The sequence below is a fragment of the Marmota marmota genome, unplaced genomic scaffold, assembly GCF_001458135.2.
Source record: "Marmota marmota marmota unplaced genomic scaffold, marMar, whole genome shotgun sequence".
Classification (NCBI taxonomy): domain Eukaryota; kingdom Metazoa; phylum Chordata; class Mammalia; order Rodentia; family Sciuridae; genus Marmota; species Marmota marmota.
In genome coordinates this window covers 969,305-992,815 of record NW_025999949.1, presented here as the reverse complement: position 1 = coordinate 992,815, position 23,511 = coordinate 969,305, and the positions used below count along the sequence as shown (strand labels likewise).

General features: G+C 33.0%; 1 protein-coding gene across 1 annotated transcript in view; it reads left to right on the top strand.

Moving 5' to 3' along the window:
- The window catches only part of Stk3 (serine/threonine kinase 3), a 266,131-nt gene that overhangs the window by 14,168 nt on the left and 228,452 nt on the right, over positions 1-23,511 (top strand). The window contains exon 3 of the mRNA XM_048801896.1: positions 11,822-11,936. Coding sequence (XP_048657853.1) covers positions 11,822-11,936 — 115 coding nt within the window. The remainder of the gene's footprint in view (positions 1-11,821; positions 11,937-23,511) is intronic.

Here is a 23,511-nt window from a genome sequence, read left to right as displayed (position 1 = left end):
TGTTTCTTTTGTTTCAGTTTCATTGATTTCAGCTTTAATTATTTCCTGTCTTCTGCTGCTTTTGGTATTGATTTGTTCTTCTTTTTTAGGGCTTTGAGATGTAGTGTTAAGTCATTTATTTGTTGATTTTTTTTCTTCTTTTAAGGAATGAACTCCATGCAATGAACTTTCCTCTTTTAATGCTTTCATAGTTTCCCAGAGATTTTGATATGTTATATCAGTGTATCATTCACTTATAAGTTTTTTTTAATCTCCCCCTTGATGTCTTCTGTAACCCATTGTTCATTCAGTAGTGTATTATTTAGACTCCAGGTGTTAGGGTGAATTTTATTTATTATTTTACCATTGATTTCTAATTTCATTCCATTATGCTCTGACAGAATGAAGGATAGTATCTCTACTTTTTTATATTTGCTAAGAGTTGCTTTGTGGCATGGCATGCTATTTTAGAGAGGATCCATGTGCTGCTGAAAAGAAAGTATATTCTTTCATTGAAGGATGGAATATTCTATATTTGTCAGTTAAATCTAAGTTATTGATTGTATAATTGAGTTCTTTAGTTTCTTTGTAGGCTTTTTTTAAAAATATTTTTTTAGTTGTAGTTGGACACAATAACTTTACTTATTTTTATGTTGTGCTGAGGATCGAACCCAGTGCCTCACACATGCAAGGAGGGTGTTCTTCTACAAATAGAAGAGTGGTTTGCTTCTGGTGTCCTACAACCTACCTCCTAGCCCTAGCCCTAGCCCTCTTTGTTCAGCTTTTGTTTGGAGGATCTCTCTAGTGAAAGAGGTGTGTTAAAGTCACGTCAAATTATTGTGTTGTGGTCTATTTGACTCTTGAACTTGAGAAGAGTTTGTTTCATGAACATAGCTGCTCCATTGTTTGGGGCATATATATTTATATTTATAATTGTTCAGTCTTGTTGGTGTATGCTTCCCTTGAGCAGTATGTAGTGTCCTTCTTTATCCTTTTTGATTGACTTTAGTTTGAAGTCTATTTTATTTGATATGAGGAAACCTGTGCTTGCTTCCACAGTCCTGTGAGTGGTATGAGTTTTCCCAACCCTTCACGTTCAGTCTGTGAATGTCTTTTTCTATGAGATGAATCTCTTGGAGGCAGCATATTGTTGGGTCTTTTTTTTGATCCAGTCTGCTAGTCTGTGTTTTTAGATTGGTGAGTTTAGGCCATAACATTCAGAGTTATTATGGAGACATGATTTGTATTCGTAGCCATTCTTGCTTATTTTTGGTGTTTAATGTGACTTGGTTTCCCCTCTGATTAGATTTTCCTTTAATGTAATCCCTCCCTCTGCTGATTTTCATGATTGTTTTTCATTTCCTCTCTTGGGATATTTTGCTGAGGATGTTCTGTGGTGCACGTTTTCTAGCTGTAAATTCTTTTAACTTTTGTTTATCATGGAAGGTTTTTATTTCATCATCAAATCTAAAGCTTTGTTTTGCTGGGTATAAGATTCTTGGTTGGCATCCATTTTCTTTCAGAGCTTGGTGTATGTTGTCCCACGCTTTGAGGGTCTGGGTTGAAAAATCTGCTGAGATATGAATTGTTCTCCCCATATGTGTGATCTGATTTCTCTTTCTTGCAGCTTTTAAGATTCTATCCTTATTCTGTATGCTAGGCATTTTCAGTATAATGTGCCTTGGTGGAGATCTGTTGTAATTTTGTACATTTGGTGTCCTCTTGTTTTGGTTTTCCAATTTGTTCTTCATGCTTGTGAAATTTTCTTGATATTATCTCATTGAAGGGATTGTACATTCCTTTGGTTTGAAACTCTGTGCCCTCCTCTATCCCAGTGACTCTTAGACTTGGTCTTTTGATGCTGTCCCATATTTCTTGAATGTTCTGTTCATGGTTTCTAACTTTCTTCACTGTGTGATCAACTTTATTTTCCAGATTGTATACGTTGTCTTCATTATCTGACCTTATTTCTTCCAAGTGATCTAGTTTGTTGGTTATGCTTTCTATTGAGTTTTTTATTTGATTTATTGTATCCTTTATTTCAAGGATTTCTGACTGTTTTTTTTTTTAGAGTCTCTATCTGTCTCTTGAATTAATCTTTTGCTGTCTGTATTTGCTCTCTTATTTCATTGTTGGAGTGATTAATTTTTGCTTGTATTTGCTCATTTTTGTCATTCTTTAATTCACAGATCGTTTTAATTATGAATCTTGTGAACTCCTTCTCTGACATTTCATCAACTACTCTGTCCATGGATTCTGTTATTATTGTGTCCTGGTTTGTTTGGGGCACCTTCCTCCCTTGTTTTTTCATGTTGTTTATGTGTCTTCCTTTCTTGCAGTGTGGATCTGAGATATTACAGTTTCCACCCTATATTCTTATAGTACCTGTGCAGATTGGATGTACCTCACCTTGATGTTGGGCTTCCAGACCCTGCTGGTGTCCCTCAGTGAATGCTACTGCATCCTGGATCTGGGACCTGCATAAGTTGGAGGCGGTGAATGTGGGCTGCTGGGCTTGAACTCCCATGGTAGTCTGCTGGTGGGAAGGGGCGGTCCTGTGCCAAAGGCTAGACTCTGGGGGTGTGTGCCCTGCTGGGGGAGGGGTTAGCCAGGCCTCCTTTGAGCCTGGATCCCGTGTGGGCTGGTGTGGGTGGATTTCCATTTAAAACTTTTTAATGGTAAGAAAAGAATACAAGGGAAAGAAAATGTGAATAGAATTTTGGTGTTATTCTACCACTTTATTGCAGAATGCCTTGTACATAGTGGGTACTTCTCAAATATTTGTTGAATGGATAAATGATGAGACAAAAATTGATAGAAATGATTCCTGCTTTTAGATTCACTCTCAAATTTGTATTGAAAATATGAAATTGTGAGGAATCAAAAGATTATTTAAAAGATCCTAAATACTAAAAGGGAAAAAATAAAAATCAAGTAGAAAATGATAAGTATAAGCATTATGTGTTAGCTACTAATTTCTAGCATTAATGTAGATTTTGAAATTTGAAATTTGAAAATTCCCACATAAAACACTAAAATTTTGGTTAGAGAAAATGTGATATGAATTTTTGGAGTTTAAATATTTTATTCTTTTTTTTAAAGAGAGAGAGAGAGAGAGAATATGAGAATTTTAATATTTATTTTTTTTAAGTTTTCGGTGGACACAACATCTTTGTTTGTATGTGGTGCTGAGGATCGAACCCAGGCTGCACGCATGCCAGGCGAGCACGCTACCGCTTAGCCACATCCCCAGCCCCTAAATATTTTATTCTATTTAGCTTTTGGACATTTAGCAGATGATCTTTCTTTCTACACTCTAAGAAGACCATAGAGAGTGTTTTAATTTTTGTTCATTTTAGTGAATATTAAATATTTCAGAATACTGTATGTATTTTGGGCACAATTATTTGAGGAAGCCCACTTGCTTTATTTATTGCTGAATCTTCAATGTCTAGTCCAGTGCCTGATACAGAGTAGGCACTGAATAAATATTTGTTGAGTGTATAAGTCATAGAATGTTAATTCTAGACTAAACCTGTGTAAGTTAGTTAGTTTAGTGTTTTCCAAATTGTACTCTATTCTAAAGAGGTACTTTTAGGGGTCTTTACTTTAAACAGTGACTAATTGAGCAGAACAAGAAATGTTGTCATATGCTCTTCTCCATTATATATATTGGTGCTCATTCTTAAATTCTGAGCAAAGGGTTCTGGTGCTAAAGCATATATAAAAACTTTTTCACAGGTACAGAAAAAGAGACTTAGAGGTTTTCCATGAATTGCTAAAGATTGTGTAGCTAGTTAATGATGAGATGAGAACCTACATTTACTGATTTCTAGGCCAGTGCTGAAGAAAACAATATCTATGAAACTATCCCAACAGTTCAAGGTGGTGCACTCCCCAGGCATCTTAGTGGTGGAGGCAGGAGCTGAGCAGCAACACTCCTGAATACTGTGTTTGGTTATTTGGGTACAAAATAAACAAAATTGATATAGTCCCTTGATTTCTGGTAACTATACTGCAGAGAAGGAGCCTCTGCTGTCTATATGAAGAGAAATATGTTATGAAACAGGGCACACATTTATTTACTTATTTACTCATTTAACTAATATATCTGAATATCTGCTTCAAAATATAGCCCTTATGTGCTGCTCATAGGGAATATAAGGATAAATGTCTTAGGTATCAGAGTGACTTTCAGTCAGATGAAAGAGATGGTGGGGCTGAGGTTGTGGTTCAGTTGTAGAGTTCTAGCTTAGCACGCATGAGGCCCTGGGTTCGATCCTCAGCACCACATAAAAATACATAAAATAGAGATATTGTGTCCAACTAAATTAAAAAATAAATATTAAAAAAAGAGACTGGTGAATGAGCAGGCTGTTTCAGTATAGTCTTGTAACAGCTTTGAGGAGGTAAGTATGGGGAATTATATACTGTTGGGAAATCAGGGAAAGCTTTCCTGGGGAGTTCATATCCATGCTGAGTCCTAAAGCATGAGTTACATAGGCTGGGCAAGAAGGGGAGGTGAACTATGTGGTGGGAATAGATCATTTCCAGCTGCCTGCTCAATGTCATTGGTTTCTTTGAGTAGCTGCTCTCTCGTCTATTCTGTTTATTCATGTTTATTCATGGGTAAGATTCCATTTGAGCACTGTTTCTGAGGCTCTATCCCCCCCCACCAAAAGTTTGAAAACTACCATTTGGAGGATTAGTGATGAACTTTGGCAGTTTGCACTAGTTCATTTGTATGTTTAATTCAGTTTTGGGTGGGCCAAGAAAAAAATTGCCATGATTGAGATTTATATTGGAAGCAATTCAGTTTTTATAAGAGAACATTCACATCGTTTTTATAAAAAGCACTGTATTACTTCTATTAAGTTGTAGAACATTATGCTATCAAGATCCTAGTATAGGAGGTGGGGAGGTAGCTCAGTGGTAGAGCACTTGCCTAGCATACATGAGGCCTTGGGTTCCATCCACAGCAGTGAGAATAAACAAAAAGATTGTAGTAGGATGTTGGTGAACATTATGTAATGAAAACAACCATTTTTTAGTATTTTCATTTTCACATGCTCCTATCAGGAAGAATTTAAAAATAATCCTTTAGTAGTAAACACATGGTTTTTTCAATTCTGATGAAATTCAACTTAATATTTAAAAAATCACCAGTTAAGAAGTAAAAATGAGCATCTGAATTTCTTTCACTTAATAAGAATGTTAACTCTTAATTATCTCCATTAGCCTATTTGGATTTGTATTTTTTAGCAAAGAAGAGCAAAAATCAGCATATATCATTAATTCACTTGTATACTTTCTAAATCAGTACATGAGTGCCATATGCTTTTTAAATTTATTTTTCTTTGTTCATTATGATTATACATAATAGTAGATTTCATTATGCCATATTTATATATGCACATGTCAAAATCAATCTCATTTCCCATTGCTTTTCCTTTCCCTCCTTCTATCTACTTGCTCTACTCATCTCCCTTCTGTGATTATCATCATTATTTTAATTAGTGCATTATAATTATATGTATAATGTGAATTCATTGTGTACATTTGCATGGCCATAGTGTAATATGTTAGATTTTGTTCCCAGTATTTACCCATTTTCTCCTCTCTTCCTTCCCTCAAAATCTCAGCTCTGTTCTATTCATCTGATGTTTTAGAGTATATATACATTGTGGAATGACTAAATCTAGCTAATTAACATATGCAACCTCTCATATAGTTATCGTTTTTGTGGTGAGAACTCTTAACATCTGCTTTCAGCCCTTTTTTAGATTATAATATTGTTAATATTGTTATTAACTGTAGTCACCATGTTGTACAGTAGATATCTTGACCTAATCTTTCTTTGCAAATAAAATTTTGTATCACTTGGGCATCATCTTTACCCTCTCTCCTAATCAACTACCCCAGCTCCTAGTAATCACACTCTAGTTCTGTGAAATCACCTTTTTTAAAATAAAGATTCTGTATATAGTAAGATCATATGGTATTTGTCTTTCTGGGCCTGGCTTATTTCAGTTAAATGATATCCCACAGGTTCATTTATGTTGTCACAAATGGCAGGACTTTGTTTTAACAGTATTCCGTTATGTATGTATGCCAAATTCTCTTTATTCATTCATCTATTGCTGTACATTGAGGTTGATTCTCTATCTTGCCTATAGAATGGTTCAATCCATATAACTAATAGCATGGGTAGTGATTTTATAAGGTACAAATAAATTGTTTTCTTCTTCTTCTTCTTTTTTTTTTTTTTGCAGTTCTGGCTTTGAGGATTGAACTCAGGGCCTTGCATATTCTAGGCAGGTACTCTCCCACTGACTATATCCCCAGCCCTGTAAGGTACAAATGGATAAGAAGAGTTTGTAGTTTGTTTCATATTTTTTCTCACTTCTCTTTATAATGCTTCTTTTTGAGTTGTGATGTACAGGAAGTCTGTTAGGATAAATAGTATAGGAAACCAATAAAGGAGTGGAAAGGTTGTGATGATTAGGCATGATATGGGAAGAAAAAGAAGGTAAGATATTTCATTTCATAAATTCCTATAGTGGTTCCTCATTGCCTGAACTGCCTTTTCTTCTTTGTTACTAAGTCTCCCCAGTTTTCTTCCTAGCATCTGCTACTAGGCCATTTGTGTTGTTCAGTGAATGCTTGTTTAATAATTTAAACAATGATACATGAATGAATTTGAATGATTTTTGAATGCATTACATCTATGTCAGTAGAAATAGATTTGGGTTAGAATTCTCATGTTTTGAACTCTCTGAGCCTATAATAGTATGTGTGCTACTTTCAATTTTTTTTTAAAAGGGCAGCTTTGAAATTTAATGAATATTCTGTGTGCAACTGAAGAGACACAGTGGCTAAAGCACAGAAGAAAATTTGTTTACTGATTCTCAGCTCCCTGTCTATATCATTACCAGTTGTATGGAATGTATCTTGAAAATATCTTTTGGTTTTCTTTTCTTTGCTGTTTCTATTACACTCACTCTAATCCAATCTACCACTTTCTCTTTTAAAACATGTTTTGCTTAGTGCAGGGGTACGTGACAGTAATCCTAGTCAGTGACTTGGGAGCCTGAGGCAGGAGGATCATAAAGTTTGAGCCCAACCTTGTCAATTTAGCAAGACCCACTTTCAAAATAAAACAATAAAAAGGGTTGATAGTGATAGAGCTCAGTGATAGAGCCTTTCTGGGTTCAGTCTCGTAGTACCCTCCCCTCTCCCCAAATGTGTTATTGTTATTTAATTATGAAAAGACTAACAGATTAATAGATGATTGCCATGGGAAAAAAGTTAAAAAGATATAGTAATAACAAAAATAAAGATATATTGTTAGAGGCATAGATCCCAAAAAAGGAAGCAGCCATGTCACTAGGGGCAATACAGTGAAACATATCTGTCTGTCACGAGACAGAGCAAGTGAAGGGAGAACATGGGCTAGAGTTTTTATTGGGGTCTCTCTGGGAAAGAGTAGGAGAGACAGGATTCAACAGTGTTCACAAAAGATTGGCTAGTTGGAATAATTTTATTGAACTCTGTGGCCTAGGTTGCTCTCCCTAGTCTTTTGGTACTATCCCTGGGGTGATTAGGGCAGGGCAATAGTGAATCTGGTGTGAAATTATGAGAGTTGGATGTATAGGCTATAGAATGATTAGTTTTTCACACGAGGGGCATGCTCGTAGTCAATTCCTTTGTTAATTTTAGGAATTAGCTAATCCTAAAGGGGGCAGTTCCTCCAGTTTCATCAAGGTCCCAAGTTTCAAAGAATTAAAATATCTAACTTGCCCAGAAGCTAAAGAACTCTTAAAGGTGAAAATTAGATTATGTTATGCTTTTGCTTAAATTTCTTCAGTTTACTATTGTAGAACAAAGCTCAGCCATACCTTGGTTTTGAGACCTTTCATGATCTGGCATCTGCCTACATCAACTTTATGCCATTATGTTCTACTTTATTGTGCACTGACTTTATCTATGCATATTGATCTCCTTTCAAGTTTTCAAATGTGTTTTGTTCTTTTTTAGACATTTTGCATAGGCATGTCTTGGCGCTTACATGCTCTGACAACTTTTAGTCAACCATTGTATCCTAGCTTAAATATCATTCTATGGAGAAGGATTCAGTAAGGTCCCATCTGTTAATTTTTTGATAATTTCTTTGTTAATTTATTCATTGCTTCTTTAGTTTGTACATATGAAAAGGAAGGTATTGAAGTTAAAATGGATTGCAAGAATACTGTCACCTAAGATGTTGTGGAACATCTTATTTTTCTGGGGAAAGTAATTGCAAGATATAGTAAATGCTTTAAAATAAAAAGGATGTTGATGTAGAAAATATCAGATGATGACCAATAAGTAATACTATAGATTTTTTTGTGAAGTCTAGGGTTCAAGCATTTTCTTCTTTACCTAATCTGTGGATTTTGGAATTCACAAAATCTCAATGGATGGGAAAACATTTTATTGTTATAGCCTATCCATATCTACTTTCAAAGTTTATTCATATACTTGAGTGCTTTGCAAGTCAGGGTCTACCATTTAAAATGAATATATTGCATTCCTTTGTATAAACTGGAACAATTTTATTTGCAGAAATGGTGAATGCAAAATAAAGTCATAGCCAGTTATTTTCATAGCATCTCTCCTACTGTTCTTACCATGGTTAATAATTTTTATTCATTTATGGATTGCTTTGCTAATACTGTATTTCATGCTGGTATATTCTGTGTAAGGGTCAGAATTATGTCTGGTTCACCTGTACATACAAGCTATCTGGTATAATGCCTGGTCTAAGAACAGAGTGAATGTTGAGGGAATGATAGAAACTATATTAAGGTTTGTGTTCTTGATATGACTGTTTAGTTCTACTTGCTTATATGCTTTTTCTGGGTTAAAATTATTTTATGATATAGAGTAGTTGAAACTTGATTTATCTACCTGATTGTTTATTAGTGTGGGCCACAAATTATTTTTTTTGAAGATACTTTTATCTTTTCCTAAAATGTTCTTTTTATTTAATTCTAAGGGGAGATAGGGAGCTCTTTTTTCAGGTAACTGCTCAGGTTAGAATCCCTAATTTTCATAACAGCTTTCAGTTTTACTTTTATCATTGTTGACTACCTTGTGTTTATGGCAAGATAAAATACATATCTTTATGTGCTTTTCAGTGAATACAATCTTGATTTCACTATTAACACCTTTCAAAATTCTGAATGAGAAAGATTAATATTTGAAGAGTTTTTTCCTTGAAGAATATGTTGTCTTTTCTTTTGAAGTGAAGCTGTACTCTAGGTACATATCTGAGTCACCTGCAGAGGTTTGAAAAGACCTACTGAGTCGAATCTCTTAGGTATGGGACCTGATTCACAAGTAGTTCTAATTTATAGTCAATAAGAACACTATTCCCTGTAATAAGTTTCTCTGTAGGCACTCATACCTTGAAGAAGAGTATGCAAAGAAAGCACACAAGATTCCTGTGCTTTGACTTTCTGTATGCTATGAGTCTATATGTTTTATTTGTGTGTAAACAAGTATTTTTGTTAAATGGTTCAAGTGAATGTTTTTAAACTCCCTTTTTAAAAATATTTATTTTTTAGTTTTAGGTGGCCACAATACCTTTATTTTATTTTTATGTGGTGCTGAGTATCAAACCCAGTGCCTCATGCATGCTAGGCGAGCGCGCTACCACTTGAGCCATATCCCCAGCCCTAAACTCCTTTTTTTTTTTTTTTTTTTGTATTCGGGATTTAACCTGAAGCAATTCATCATTGAGTTACATTCCCAATCCTTTTTATTTTTTATTTTGAGATAGGGTCTCACTAAGTTGCTGAAAGTCTCCCTAACTTGCTGAGGCTGACCTTGAACTTGTTATCCTCCTGCCTTAGCCCCTTGCCTGGCATGAACTCATAATACATACTTTCCATTCCCAACACCTAGCACAATTGAGTATGTCTGGAAACTTTCAACATAAAACAGGGAGTAATGAGAGATATGGGTTAAGAGGTAGACTTTGAAATATTAGATATGAAATGAAGTAACTATGCCTTTCTGCTTTGGATAATGAAGAGCCGTTAAGAGTTTTTTAAATCAGGAAAGCATATATGATCAGTTTAGTTTTGTTTTAAAGAAAGGTAATCTTGGCAGTTGTGAGAAGTGTAGATTAGAATGGGAGAAAACTGACAGTGGGAAGCTAGTCTGTGTAAGAGGTAATGAGGAACAATAGAGATAAGACATGATTGAATTCTAGCCCTGTAGCCACTCTAATTCAGGCCCTTAAGCTCCAACCAACCTGAAAACCTTTGACCTTAAGACTTAGCTAAAATCATAACAGGTTCTACTGAGAAGTCTTCCCTTTATCTCTTTTGATATGGTATATTTGTGTATTCTTTTTAAAATATTTTTTTAGTTGTAGATGGACACAATACCTTTATTTTATTGATTTATTTTTATGTGGTACCAACGATTGAACCCAGTGCCTCACAAGTGCAAGGCAAATGCACTTCCACTGATCTATAACCCCAGAACCTGTGTATTCTTTTATTATTGTAATTTTTTTGATTATTTGGTTCTTGTATCTTATTACTAACAGTGATGCCTAGTTAAGTAGCTATCAGTTTTATAGTAGCTATTACCAGATAGAAGTATGTATTGAATGTTATACTCTAAACATGCCATATTTGATTTTTCCTTTCTATTTGTCTCTTTGCTCATGTTCTTTCCCTTTTCTAGAATATTCTTATTTATCTTCTCTGTCCATATTTTGGAGATTTTAACTTTTTTTTTTTCATAATCCCATTCAAATACAATCCCTTCTACAAATTTCTTTCTGATTGCTCCACCATGGTCATTTTCTCCTTAAACACTTTTTATTTTTTTCCTTATTTATATATTCTGTGATTATGGATATTCTGCCTCTTTGAGTTGGCTAACATGTTTTATGAGTTTTTTAAAAAAAATTTTTAACCTTTATTTTATTTGTTTATTTGTATGTGGTGCTGGGGATTGAACTCAGTGCCTCACACCATGGACTCTACCACCGAGCCACAACCCTGACCCTTACATTATGAGTTTATGTAGTACATACTTAAAAGTATTAGTGATGATGATCCCTTTCTAAGTATTTCAGAAAACAACTTGACAGTCTCTTTTGCACTGAAAGACTTACAGATCTTAGTTCAGAAATACTTTAAATTTGTCAATAATTTTAATTAACTTAAGCAAAAAAAATTTTTTCCAGAATTTTCGAAGGCCAAATTTAAAAAAAATTTTTTAATATTTATTTATTTTTTTAAATTTTCGGCAGACACATCTTTATTTGTATGCGGTGCTGAGGATCGAACCCAGGCCGCATGCATGCCAGGCGAGCACGCTACCAGTTGAGCCACATCCCCAGCCCAAGCCAAAATTTTTGAAAGAAAAAAATTCAAAAGTTTGGCTTCATTAAATATAGAGTACTTTAGAGTGTTAATATTTGACTGCATTGCAAAATTCTTTAGAAGATTTATATTTAAAATGTTTTAGTTAAAGAAAAATATTTTCATTTGTTCTTTATGTTAAATAGTAAATCCTTTGCCAAAATGATGCATTATTTTCCTTGGGAATCAAAACATTTGGGCCTCCTTTAGTTTGTAATCCTGTTAAATTTCATCCATGAATTAAAATTAATAATACACAGTTGATGAACTCTAGATATAGACAATTCTGTGTACAATAGAAGTTTACTTACTAAGTTTACTTATTGGAACATTATGAAATGTTGAAAATACTTGTATTGGGATTAAGAAAAATTTTTCTTTGTGAATTAATTAAATTTAATTGTACTTTTCTTTAGCCCGTATGTTGTAAAGTACTATGGCAGTTACTTTAAGAACACAGACCTGTGGATTGTTATGGAGTACTGTGGAGCTGGCTCTGTCTCAGACATAATTAGATTACGAAACAAGACAGTAAGTATTTAAAAATTGTTTGGCTAATCTCATTTCTAAAGATTCCTATTTTAGAATCTAACCAGGTGATATTTTGTTACAAAGAAAATATTAGTGTGTATAGGGGGGAAGCTTTTAAGCAGTGGAAAGGCATCTAGTAGGCGGTGTGAGAACCAGACACATACCTTTCAATGGCAGAGTTAAGATTGCATGATTACTTATTTATTACAATAATTTTTGACAAATCACTGAGTAACTTCTATGGTACTTTTCTTCTTAATTTGGAATCAGTGTATTTGTGTATTTTTTTATTGTGAGTTCCATAAATCATGGCTTGAATTATTTAAGTTTCATAATATTCATGGTTAAAGAAATAATATAGTTCTGAATTTTTAAAAATAATTGAAATAAAAATTTCTATTTATTTTTCCAAATATTGTCTAGATGTCTGAAAGTGCTAGAGTTAGGTAATTTATATTTGTTTTTATTTTTGTGAAGTCAATTTAGTGAAGTGTGTTACTGAATAAAAGCTTTTATGGTTATGTTTAATCCTAAATAGAAGAGCTGTTTACAAAATTGGTTACTTGAGGCTAGAATGCATCAGTTTATTTGGACAATTTTTGTTTTCTTTTCTTTTTGTAAAACATCAAATTGTATACTTTATTTATTTTTATGTGGTGCTGAGAATCTAACCCAGTGCTTCCCGCGTGCCAGGCAAGCACTGTACTACTCAGCCATGACCCCAGCCCTCTTTGGACAATTTCTAAGATCCAAAGCTATCATTTTATCTATGATTGGCTAAGAAGAATAAGTGAAATAATTTGTAATTCTGTTGAACAGTAATTCAATTACTATTTTTTTTTTACATTATTACATTGTTAGACATATTTCAGTAAAATATATTCAGGAAAAAATACTTAACTACTTAAGTCAATTTGTGGTTAACCAGAATCATTTTAAAGTTTGATTGGGGGAATACATAGTAAACTTATCCTACTAATGTTTTTGTCTGTTAGAGAAAATGAAGTAAATAAGATTTATTTTAAAGGAAGTAAAACAGAAGTTAAAATAATCCTTGTTTTGACAGAATGGATTAAGTGATCTGTGACATTCTAATTATATATTTTAGAATTTCTATGGTGATTAACTAGCATTTATGTAAATCAGATGATTCTTTTGTAGCAGAACAAAATTGAAAAAAAATACTCTAGTTAGAGAAGTGTTTTAAAATAATTTCAGGGATAAAGTCAGTGTATTTGGTATTTAAAATTATCAAGTAAGAGTATGAAGTAAAAGTGAATGAAATAGGGCTGGGGTTGTGGCTCAGTGGTAGAGCGCTTGCCTAGCACATGTGAGGCCCTGGTTTGATCCTCAGCATGACATAAAAATAAATAAATAAAATAAAAGTATTGTGTCTAACTACAGCTAAAAAATAAATATTTAAAAAAAGTGAATGAAATAAAAAAATTTTAAACATCTGTGTTTTCATGATTTTAAATGTTAATGTTACCAATTTGAGTACATAGAAAGTATTTGATCCAACACATTTATTTCTTGTTGCCAATAATTAACAAACTGTGAAGGTATACCATAGTTCTTAAAAATAGGTATGATCATTATGATCATTACCACAGAAAAATATTTTACCTCTTCATATTCTTTGTTAGAAGACAGAGTGCACTGAACATTTTGATAAGTAATACATTTGGAATAGTATAATTGTTATTCTCATAGAATGGTTATCTTAATTCTGGGGTATCATGGTAACAGTCTAATTTTTATATGTGGAAAAACACCCAGAGCTACACAAGAGATTGATCAAGAGCTATAGGTTTATTATTGTTTGTGTGTTGTCTTGATGACAGACAACTCCTATCAGATCTCAAGAACATTAGTTTTATTCTTTTCTAAAATGAGGATATTTACCTTCATTGATTATCTAAGAAGACTACTATTATTGTTGAGGTTACCAATATAAGATTTGTATCATCTCGTTTTTTTCCCCAAATGCCCAGACATTGTAAATATTTGATCATTTTATGGAATTATTCACTGTAGTGATAATCTTGATTGTCTTGCGTTTCAGAAGCATATCTGTTACTGTTTGGGTAGCTTTTAGAAATGTAACCTGTGACATGGTAGTTATTAATCTATTAAATAGGTATAAAATTCACTTGAGTAGTTGTTTTTTATGGTCATGAAACTATCTTTTCCCAAGAATATGCCAACTTTTTTTAAACTAGGGCTTATATGCTCTTTTGCTTTTGTTATATGCTTTGTTATTTCTTTTAGTTGTGTGTACATTTTAAAAAGCACAAATAATTTTTGGTATTTTATATTGTCATAATTTGTATTTATCCATGTACTTAGCTTTTTATTGCTGTTTATTTCTTTCTGCATTTCTCAGTTGCCTGAAGATTATCTATTCATATTTACTTTTATATGGGTAAATGGTGACAAGGTATCTTTTTTGGGGGGACAGCATAAATCTGTTTCACTTCATTTTTGAACCGTTTGTTTACTGGGTGAAAAATTTTAGACTAGCAGTTTCTCTAAGCATTTGAAGATACCATCTCATAATTATTTAGCTTCCATTGTCTCTACTGATACATTTTGCTGTTGCTTCTTTGAACATACTCTCCCCCCGCCCTCTAGTTGCTTTATAAGATTTTTACCATTGTGTTTTAGAAGCTTTACTTTCATATGTTTAGTCGTAGTTTTGTTGACATTTATCCCTTGTTGGGTTCTATTGCATTTTGTTTCTGTGACTTGGTATTTGTCGTTGGTTTTGGAAAACTCATTTATTTTTACTTTAATGCTTGTATCTCCATCTCTCTTCTGGGATTCCAAAGGCATATATTTTAGTTTAGTTCCCTCCCCTTCTTCTATATTTATTTTTGTATTTTCTTTTTTCTTCCCCTGCAAGTTTCTGGCTATTTTCTTCTGATATGTCTTTCAGTATGCTAGTTCTTTTTGTCTATGTCTAATAGGCTTTAAAATCATCCATTGCTTTTTCAATTTTAGATATTGAAATTTTAAACTCCAGAATTTTAGTTTGAGTCTTTTAAAAATTCTCCAGCTTCTTGCAGAAATGTAAAATTTTATCCCTTATTTCACAGAACATCATAATTATTTAATTTTATCTGATAACTTTATTATTTCAATCCCTTGTGGGTCTGTTTCTACTTCTTGTTTCTCTTGGTTTTCATCTGTGCTCTTTAAAAAAGAGTGATAGACATATAAAAAGTAGTATAGATTATTTGAATTTTTGAATAATGAAATCTTCTTCCAAAAAAGGTTTTGTTTGCTTCCTGGTGGTTAGAATTAGCAGTCCTGGATCACCTTAATCCAGTCAGGATTAGAAAAAATTTGAATCTGAGCTTTGATTTTCATTATGTCTGGGCATAGTCCTTTAATGTTCTTGGGCTTTCCAACTTCTTTGTAGGTTTTGATTTCTCAGTGTTTATTCTCTCTCTCCCTCCCCTCTCCCCTCTTAAATAAGTCCTTCAAAAAGCTTGCTTTGTTTCCTAGCCTCTTGAGCTCTAATCCATAATTTAGATAGCTCTTGAGAAAAGTGGCCCTCATTGCTAGCTTAACCTCTTTGGTTTTCTTCTTTTATTACCTCTTGACTCCAGACAAAAGAGACTGCTTTTTATATCTTTCTTAATCCTTAAACACATTTTACAATATATTTTGCCCATTCATTTAGTTTTCTTTTTTTACAGCAGATAATGGTCTGAATTATATAGCGCACCATACCAAAAGAGGAGTCTTTTCTAGAAGTTCGAGTTTTTAACAGTTAGATCTTTAGCTGGAATTTATTTTTGTGAGTGCGCTGAGGAAGGATTCTGTTTTTATTTTCCTTCTGTGTAGAAATCTAATGATCATAACATAATTATATTTCTTTTCCAACTGACTTATAAACCTACTCTACTAGGGTTCTATATATACATGGTTCTGTATTTGGCTTCTCTGTTCCAGCTATTCTATTGAATTATTTGTCTACTTTTGCAACAGATGTATGCTTTTCATTTTGTGGAATGTTTGATAATCTGGAATGGAAGTTCCTATAATTGTTTTTGTTTCCTTGAATCCTCCATATGATTTTTAGAATAAGATATCAAGTTCCATGAAAAGTCTTGAGGGATTTTCGAGTGGAATTACATTTAATTTCTATATTAATTTGGTTTGATTGATATTTTTCCATCCATGGTCATAGAATGTTTTTATATTCAGTTCTCCTTTTATGTCTTTAAATGCTTGTAAATCTTTTCCTTGAAAATCTTCCACATTTTAAATTTGACTTATGTCTGAGGGCTTTCTCATTTTTACTGCTGTCATGAATGATGTCTTCTTTTTGTTGTCATATTTTCCAGTTGGTTAATAAGAACAACATTTTTATATATTCTTATTATTCACTGTTGTACACTCATCTTTGCTGGTGGTCTATCCCTGTCTGACCATATTGCTTAATTTTGCCAATTATCCATTTGGCATGTTTACTTTTCATCCAGGTACCCTTCTTTTAATTATATAAGTAAGATCCTATTTGACTTTTTGTGTTGGTTCTTGCCTAATGCCCTAATGCTTCCTCTGAATCATTTTAGTAGTTTTAATCTTGTCCCTGAAATCCACATTCTGTTTGGGGTCTGTTCCTTGGTGTGGACTTCTCAGACAGGGGTTTGTTTACTTGTGCCTATATTTCCTTTTACTCTGTTACCTAACAGCTCTTGAAATGACTTTTCTGGTGATTATATTCACTAAAATCATATATGGTCTCAGGGTATAAGACTGTATTAACAACTGTAACCTTTATAAATCTAAAATTCTTATTTTTGTGTTTATCTTGAAATTGTGAATAAAACACAAATAGAGAAAAAGATCAGATTAGTGCTCAAATAGACTCTCAGAAGCTCTGACATAGCATAGTTCTGTTCAGACATGAGACCTTAAATTTAGTTCACTTGATTTTTTATATATTGGCAGGTCATAACCCTTTTTATAGTAAATTTTCTCAGAGGAGTGGATAATTCACATGACTTTATTTGGAACTTTTCTTTTGGATCTTGACTATAATTTATGATATCAAGTCTCATCATAGAGAAGAAACAAAAATAGGTGATGGTTTAGAAAGTTTATAATGGGTCTCTAGATTTTTTAAATTTGTTTAAGAGTGGTGACTTTTGGAATACCACCTTTGTAATATACTTTTTGTAGATTTATGCTTATCTTTGAAAGACATCTCATTAGGGAAAAAGAATTCTTGATTTTAAATAATCAACTGCTGTCTATTTTGATCAGATGTTTCCTTGAAAACTTAAAACTAAAAGTACAGGAAAAAACAAATCTGATTAAGTTACATGCCTTTTAAAAAACATTTAAGTCCAATTTCCTTTTTTAGACTGAGGTGTAAATACTTTTTATATCTTGCTTCTCTCCTGCCCATCCAGTTTCATAACTTGCCCCTGTTTTATCATACCCTGTAGACTCCAGCTTCACAGTAAGAACTGGCTCCTGGAATAAAAACTGGATTCATATTTTGGTGTCTGCTATTACCTCAATCTCTCTTGCATTTTGAGTGTTCCTCTTCCTTTCTGTTTTAGTGTATTTGTATCCATGAATGCCTGGCTTAAATTTGCCAGGTAGTTTATTGTTTATTTAGTTACTAATTACTTAATTGGGCAAATCTTTGTCACATACTTATAACATAAAGAACACAATAAGTACTGTGATCATTATAATTACGTTCCTTTTTGTGCCTATCCTTTGCCTTTTGTTGTTGTTAGCCTTTTTGATCAATTTGCAGGACTTGACTGTTTGCTAATAGTTGTGTGTATTTCACATCACATATCAGTAAAAAAGTTAAAAAATGAAATATCTGGTTAGTAGCAAAAATATTAAAGGAGGTGCTTCAAAATTTGACCTGTGGTTTTTTTTTTTTTTTTTTTGGCGGGGGAGGGTGTTGGCATTTAGGAAAAGATAAAGGCATAGAACTAAGTTTGGGGGTTGATAAGGCACATCTAATTATTGTAACTGAGACTCAGTAGTAAAGGGTGAGGATGTGTGGAAGTGCTGATGCTTAATATGGAGAAGGTAGTTCAGAGTTGGCAGGTAAGTTGGTAAAGAATTGTAATTGTGGCAGTAAATAGTAGTGGTATTAGAATTTCAGTGAAAGTGAAACTGCATTATATTCCAGTGGTTGTTAATAGTTTTTCTGACACTCCTGAATTTATTATGAGTAGAAATCACTATTTTTGTTAGTATTCTTAGAATCTGTAAAGTTGTGTATGTGACTTAAATTCCATATTTCTGCAGTTGGACATACAAACACAGCTCAGCTCTTGGTATCATATACATTTGATAACTGATGTTTTTATATCATTTTAAACCATCTTTTAAGTCTGGTATAACCTCTTTGTAGATAACCCAGCTACGTTGTCCCACTCTTGGAAATCATATTTTCTTAGTCAGTTTTTAATATTTGAGAGAAGAGTAGGTGTAATTGCTTTCCCTTGGAGTTTTGATGTATTCATCTTGGAAATATTCTAAGTGCCTAGAATAACTGATACCTAGCAAGTCTTTGATAAATGTTCTTTGAATTGAAACAGAATCAATTCCTCTACTGCTTATTCTGTGAATATAAAATGACCCAACCAATCCATTTAATGTTATATTTTTGTGGATAAGTTGTAATTTGCATGGCTACTGCTATTTGGTATTAATAATGTGAATTATTGAACAGGCAATAATAGTGTGCTTGTTAGTAGCTTTGGTATGTATGAAATACCAGCATATGTTACCTTAGTCTCTGATTTTTACAAAAGTTAGAAAATGTTTCTGCATTTAATTTTTTCACTTTTCTTTTAAAATATGTGTTTTAATAACTTTATAGGCTTCCTTTGGTTCAGGAGAAGGAGCTTTGTTTTTGTTGTTGTTAATGTAAGTTAATATAAGCATTATTTTCTTAAGCAACTAATTGTTTTTTGAGTTAAAAGGAATTAAAAATTCCTTTATTAGTATTTAGGGGAATACTATTTGAAACTTTCCTTGTGAGGAAATTTTTTATGAACCAGTTTATTTTATATTAAATGCCATTTAACATCTCTAAACATTTGTGCATTACAAATATTATATGCTGCAAAATAGAAATGTACAGCTCTGTGAAATTGAAGCTTTTAAAAGACAGGTTATATTTTTGATTAGAGGCTTTCAAAATGATCATTACATAATTGTAAAGCTATGTCTTGACATATGGAAGAAATAGAGTCTGTGTCTCAGATGTTTATTGTATACTTGGAACCATTCTAAGAAATTGCCTAAGGATATTCTTTCCCACTTAGGCTCATTTTTTTGATTTGGCCACTTGTTTTAATTCAACCTAGTATAGTAGAAAGAGTATGACCCCAGATTTTCAGAAGTATGCATTGTGGTTTTGGTTCTCTACAAACTAGATTTATAGTGTGAGGAAAATAATTTAATTGACAAGGACTTCAGTTTCCTCATCTGTTGAGCAACAAATAACATTAATATAGAGCTTTACATTGGCAGTTTTATTTACATGTCAGTTAGATGGAAAAGTTCAAAACACATTTATTGATCTATGCTTACCTCACTGGACATATAAGTAACACTAATAAACGTTCTTTTTGTATGAATTTACACAGAAGATGAGGTAATAGGTATGTAAAAAGCTAAATTCAATTTTGTAGAGTTAAGAGTTCTTTAGGAGCAAATAAAGGAGAAGCACTTAGCCTATTGTAGTTCAGAGAAAGAAATGCTTAGCAGATTGTTGAAAGAGTAGGAGTCAATGAATATAAGCTCCAAAAGGATAGGATATGTGTGTATTATTACTGTCATTGTTGTTCACTGTTTAGCTTCTGAACAAGCTTGACATAAGGGATGCTTAGTAAATATTTGTTGAAGGATTGAATGAATAAATGAATGAGTCAGGGAAGAGAAGGCAGAAGACATTTTAGAAGAGGAAACAAGCGTATGCTGAAATTTTATTTCAATCTTTAAAGCCCCAGTGTCATATACCTAAGTCACCAAGAGAATGCTCCTGGCATCTGGTTTAATGGATTTTACTTTTCTCACACTTAATCAATTGGTGAAAATTGTTGCAATATTTTAAGTTGATGGGTTTATATTAGGATCATGTTTTTACATATTTTTTTTGTTTTTTCTTGGAATTTTTCCTATTTTTTGTCCATGTTGTAAAGAGCAGCATATGCCATCCTTATCATTTTGCTAATGTCTTCTAGCTTCCTACATATTTTATCTGTTTCTTGAAATGTTTATGATTCTTCTTTGAGAAGACATTCTTTGGCACTTCCTCATTTCTTGTTCTAATGTAGACTCATTGCTTTTTAGGTCTGCTGTACAACTGCATCCTTGGAATTTCTTTTCACTGGATTCCTGGGTTAGTGCCATCATTTTCTTATATATATTTCCTGTTTCCTTGGCTTTTCACCTTTGTTTTATATTCTTCCTAAATAATCATCTTTATGATATAAGAATAAAAGGTCAACTATTTGAGTCCTTGTGTATCTGAAAATGTCTGTAATTAATTTGGTTGATAGTCAACTTACATAGCACTTGAAATTGAAAATAGCTTTTTTTCCTTGGAGCCTTGAGACTTTTCCTCCATTATCTTCTAGTATCCAGTGTTGCCTACCATCATCTTATTTAGTTGTAGGTTTCCCCTTCCCTTGGGAAAATTTGGACTTTTCTTTTTATTCTGATATTTTACAAGAAATAAGATAGTTCACAAAGATATGTGTAGGTGTGAATCCTTTTTCCTAGTTATGCTCAGCATTCAGTATTTCCTTTTAATATAATCACTTGTCTTTCCTTAGTTTTGGAAAATTTTCTTTGATAATTCCCTCTTCTATTTTCTTCATTGGATGAGTCTCCTGGGGGATATGGATGGAGATATATATATATATATATATATACACACACACACATTATANGGGAGGGTGGAGGTAATTTATTCTACTTTAGTTTCTAATTCTTAGAACTTTTTATTTCAGCAGTTATATTTTAATGTACAAGAACTCTTTTTTGTGTATTTTAATTTATAAGAAATCTTTCTGTTTTGGTTATTTCCAAAATGTAGTGTTGCTGATTGATACATGGAAGCAAACACTTTTCAAATTGCTCTAAGAATAATGGGTCTTTTAAAAAGTTATTTTCTGATTCCTGAATCATCTCTTCTGGGATTATCATTTCACTTGTTTTATTTATTCTTGTTTTGCCCTTGAGACAGGAAGGCTGACTAGCTCTCACTGGAAGCATCTGGGCAATGCATTTTGACTGACATGCATAACCTTAGGGTGAATTAATTGGACTTTTGCTTTTAGAGGGAAGACCTCTCTCCCTTTTGTTTTGTTCTGTTCTGGGGAGTGATGCCAGAATATATGTAATCTTGCATGTACTTGGGAATGGAGGCGTACTGGAGACTAGAGCTATTTTCTTCTTTTCAGCTTCTGTGAAAAAATTATCTTTTTATCCCTTTTATTCACTAGAGCCTTTTGACCCTATACTATGTTTCTATGCTTGGAACCCTGTTAAGTTTACTTGATAGATTACTCCTTTTGTTACAGATTCTTTCCCTATTTTTGATTTTGACTCTCTCCATGGAAATGTTTCTATATTTTTTAGACTCTTCTGTGGTAATTCTTCTGTTATTAATTTTGTTTTAAAAAATTCTTTCAGTTTGAAGTTTCAGAGGAGAGACAAATAACTAAACAAATTAACTATAAATTCAGGTTAGTTCTTGTACTTGAATCGGTGCTAATCTCTCCTCACCCTCAATTGTCATATGCCCATTTACTCTTAGGAGTTCAAATTAGAACAGCTACTTTGAGGAGTAATTTGATGATCTCTTAAGGGTATGTATGTACTATAGTATCCATTTGATGGTTCTAGTCCTGTAACTTTGAGAAATCTCAGCATAGTTGTACAATGTGACCTGTATAATAATGTTGCAAAAGCAAAAAATTAGAAGCAAATTTAAATGTTGATCAGCACTGATTCCTGGACTAGAAAATTGCTGTGGGTTTTAGTCTTCATAATTTGTAGCTCTGTAATAGAGCCAAGCTCTGACTGAGAGTAGCACTCTGGTTGAAACCTTTCGTAATATCCAGCTGTGCAATGAGGATTATGTTAAAATACCAGGTAGGTTTTGTGTATTAAAATTTATGTAAGTGTTCAGTTGTTGTATTAGAGAACTTGTTAGTATCTACCTTTATCAGGATGAGATCTATTTCTGTGATACTGGGTGGAATGGAGAATAATGGAGAAGAAATCTAGACTGAAGAGAACAACTTTTAAGTAATAGGTATATTTCTTCCTGAAGACTGGTGATACTCTTCTTATTTTATAATGGAAATAATTGGAAAATCCAGTTTTCTTTTTTTGGTATTGATGATTGAACCTAGGGGTGCTTAACTACTGAGCCACATCCACAGCGCCCCCCGACCCCCTTTATTTTGAGACAGGGTCTAACTCAGTTGCTTAGGACCTTTCTAAGTTGCTGAAGTTGTCTTTAAACTTGGGATCCTCCTTCTTCAGCCTCCTGAGCTGCTGGGATTACAGGTGTGCGCCATCATACCTGGCTCCAGTTTTCTTTAATTACCACAGTTTTAGAAGTATAAAGGACACATTAGGATCATTCTGCTTGGTTAATTCAGGTAGATATAGAACAGTGATGTTTATCTCAACTCCAATGTCAGACATTTGCTGAGTATTTTAAGAACAGTACTTGTTATATAGTACTTGTTATGTGCCAGGTACTTTCTAAATTCATTACTGTTTGTATGTTATTGCATTTAATCTTCATATGAGGATTTAACAGCTCTAAGGTGAGAGCTATTGTTGATCCATTTTCCAGATGAGAACTGGAATCAAAGACAAATTACAGAGAAATAAAAGATTGAAGTTATAGTTTTCTATAATTTCATAATGTAATTGTTAAGAGTATAGAATCTGGAGCCATGCCTGGGTTTGAATCCTACCTCTGCTATTTATTAAATGTGTGAACTTGGGCAGTTTTTAAACTCTCTTTGTGACTTAGATCTGTATTAAATGGGAAAGGAGACTACTTCATTGAGTGTTTCTGAGGATGATATGTTTTTAATGTGTCAGGAGAACAATTGGCACATTAAAAGCCCTCTATACATTTGTTGTTGATATTGTCATCATCATTCTATCATCTCACTTAGATGAGAGTGTCTTTGCATTGTGAACATTTTCTTTCAGATGTGTTTGGGTAGCACAATACCTAGCATTCACCATTATTACTCTGAATTATTGTTGTTAATAAAGGAAATATATACTCCATAATATAGAGCTTACATATTTAGGTACAGTAAGAGTTTCTTTAATAGAATCAGGCAATGACTATTCAAAATATATAGCATATTTTATTCTAGTGCCCCTAGAGTTATTGTCTTGCATTTTAATAACATTTATAGTAAACATTTTAATAATATTTATAGTAAACATTTGACTTGTGGTACTTAAAGAAGGTATATATCCTGCCTTGAGGTTAATTATTTACTTCTTCAAACAGATCCCCCCCCCCCCCCCCCCC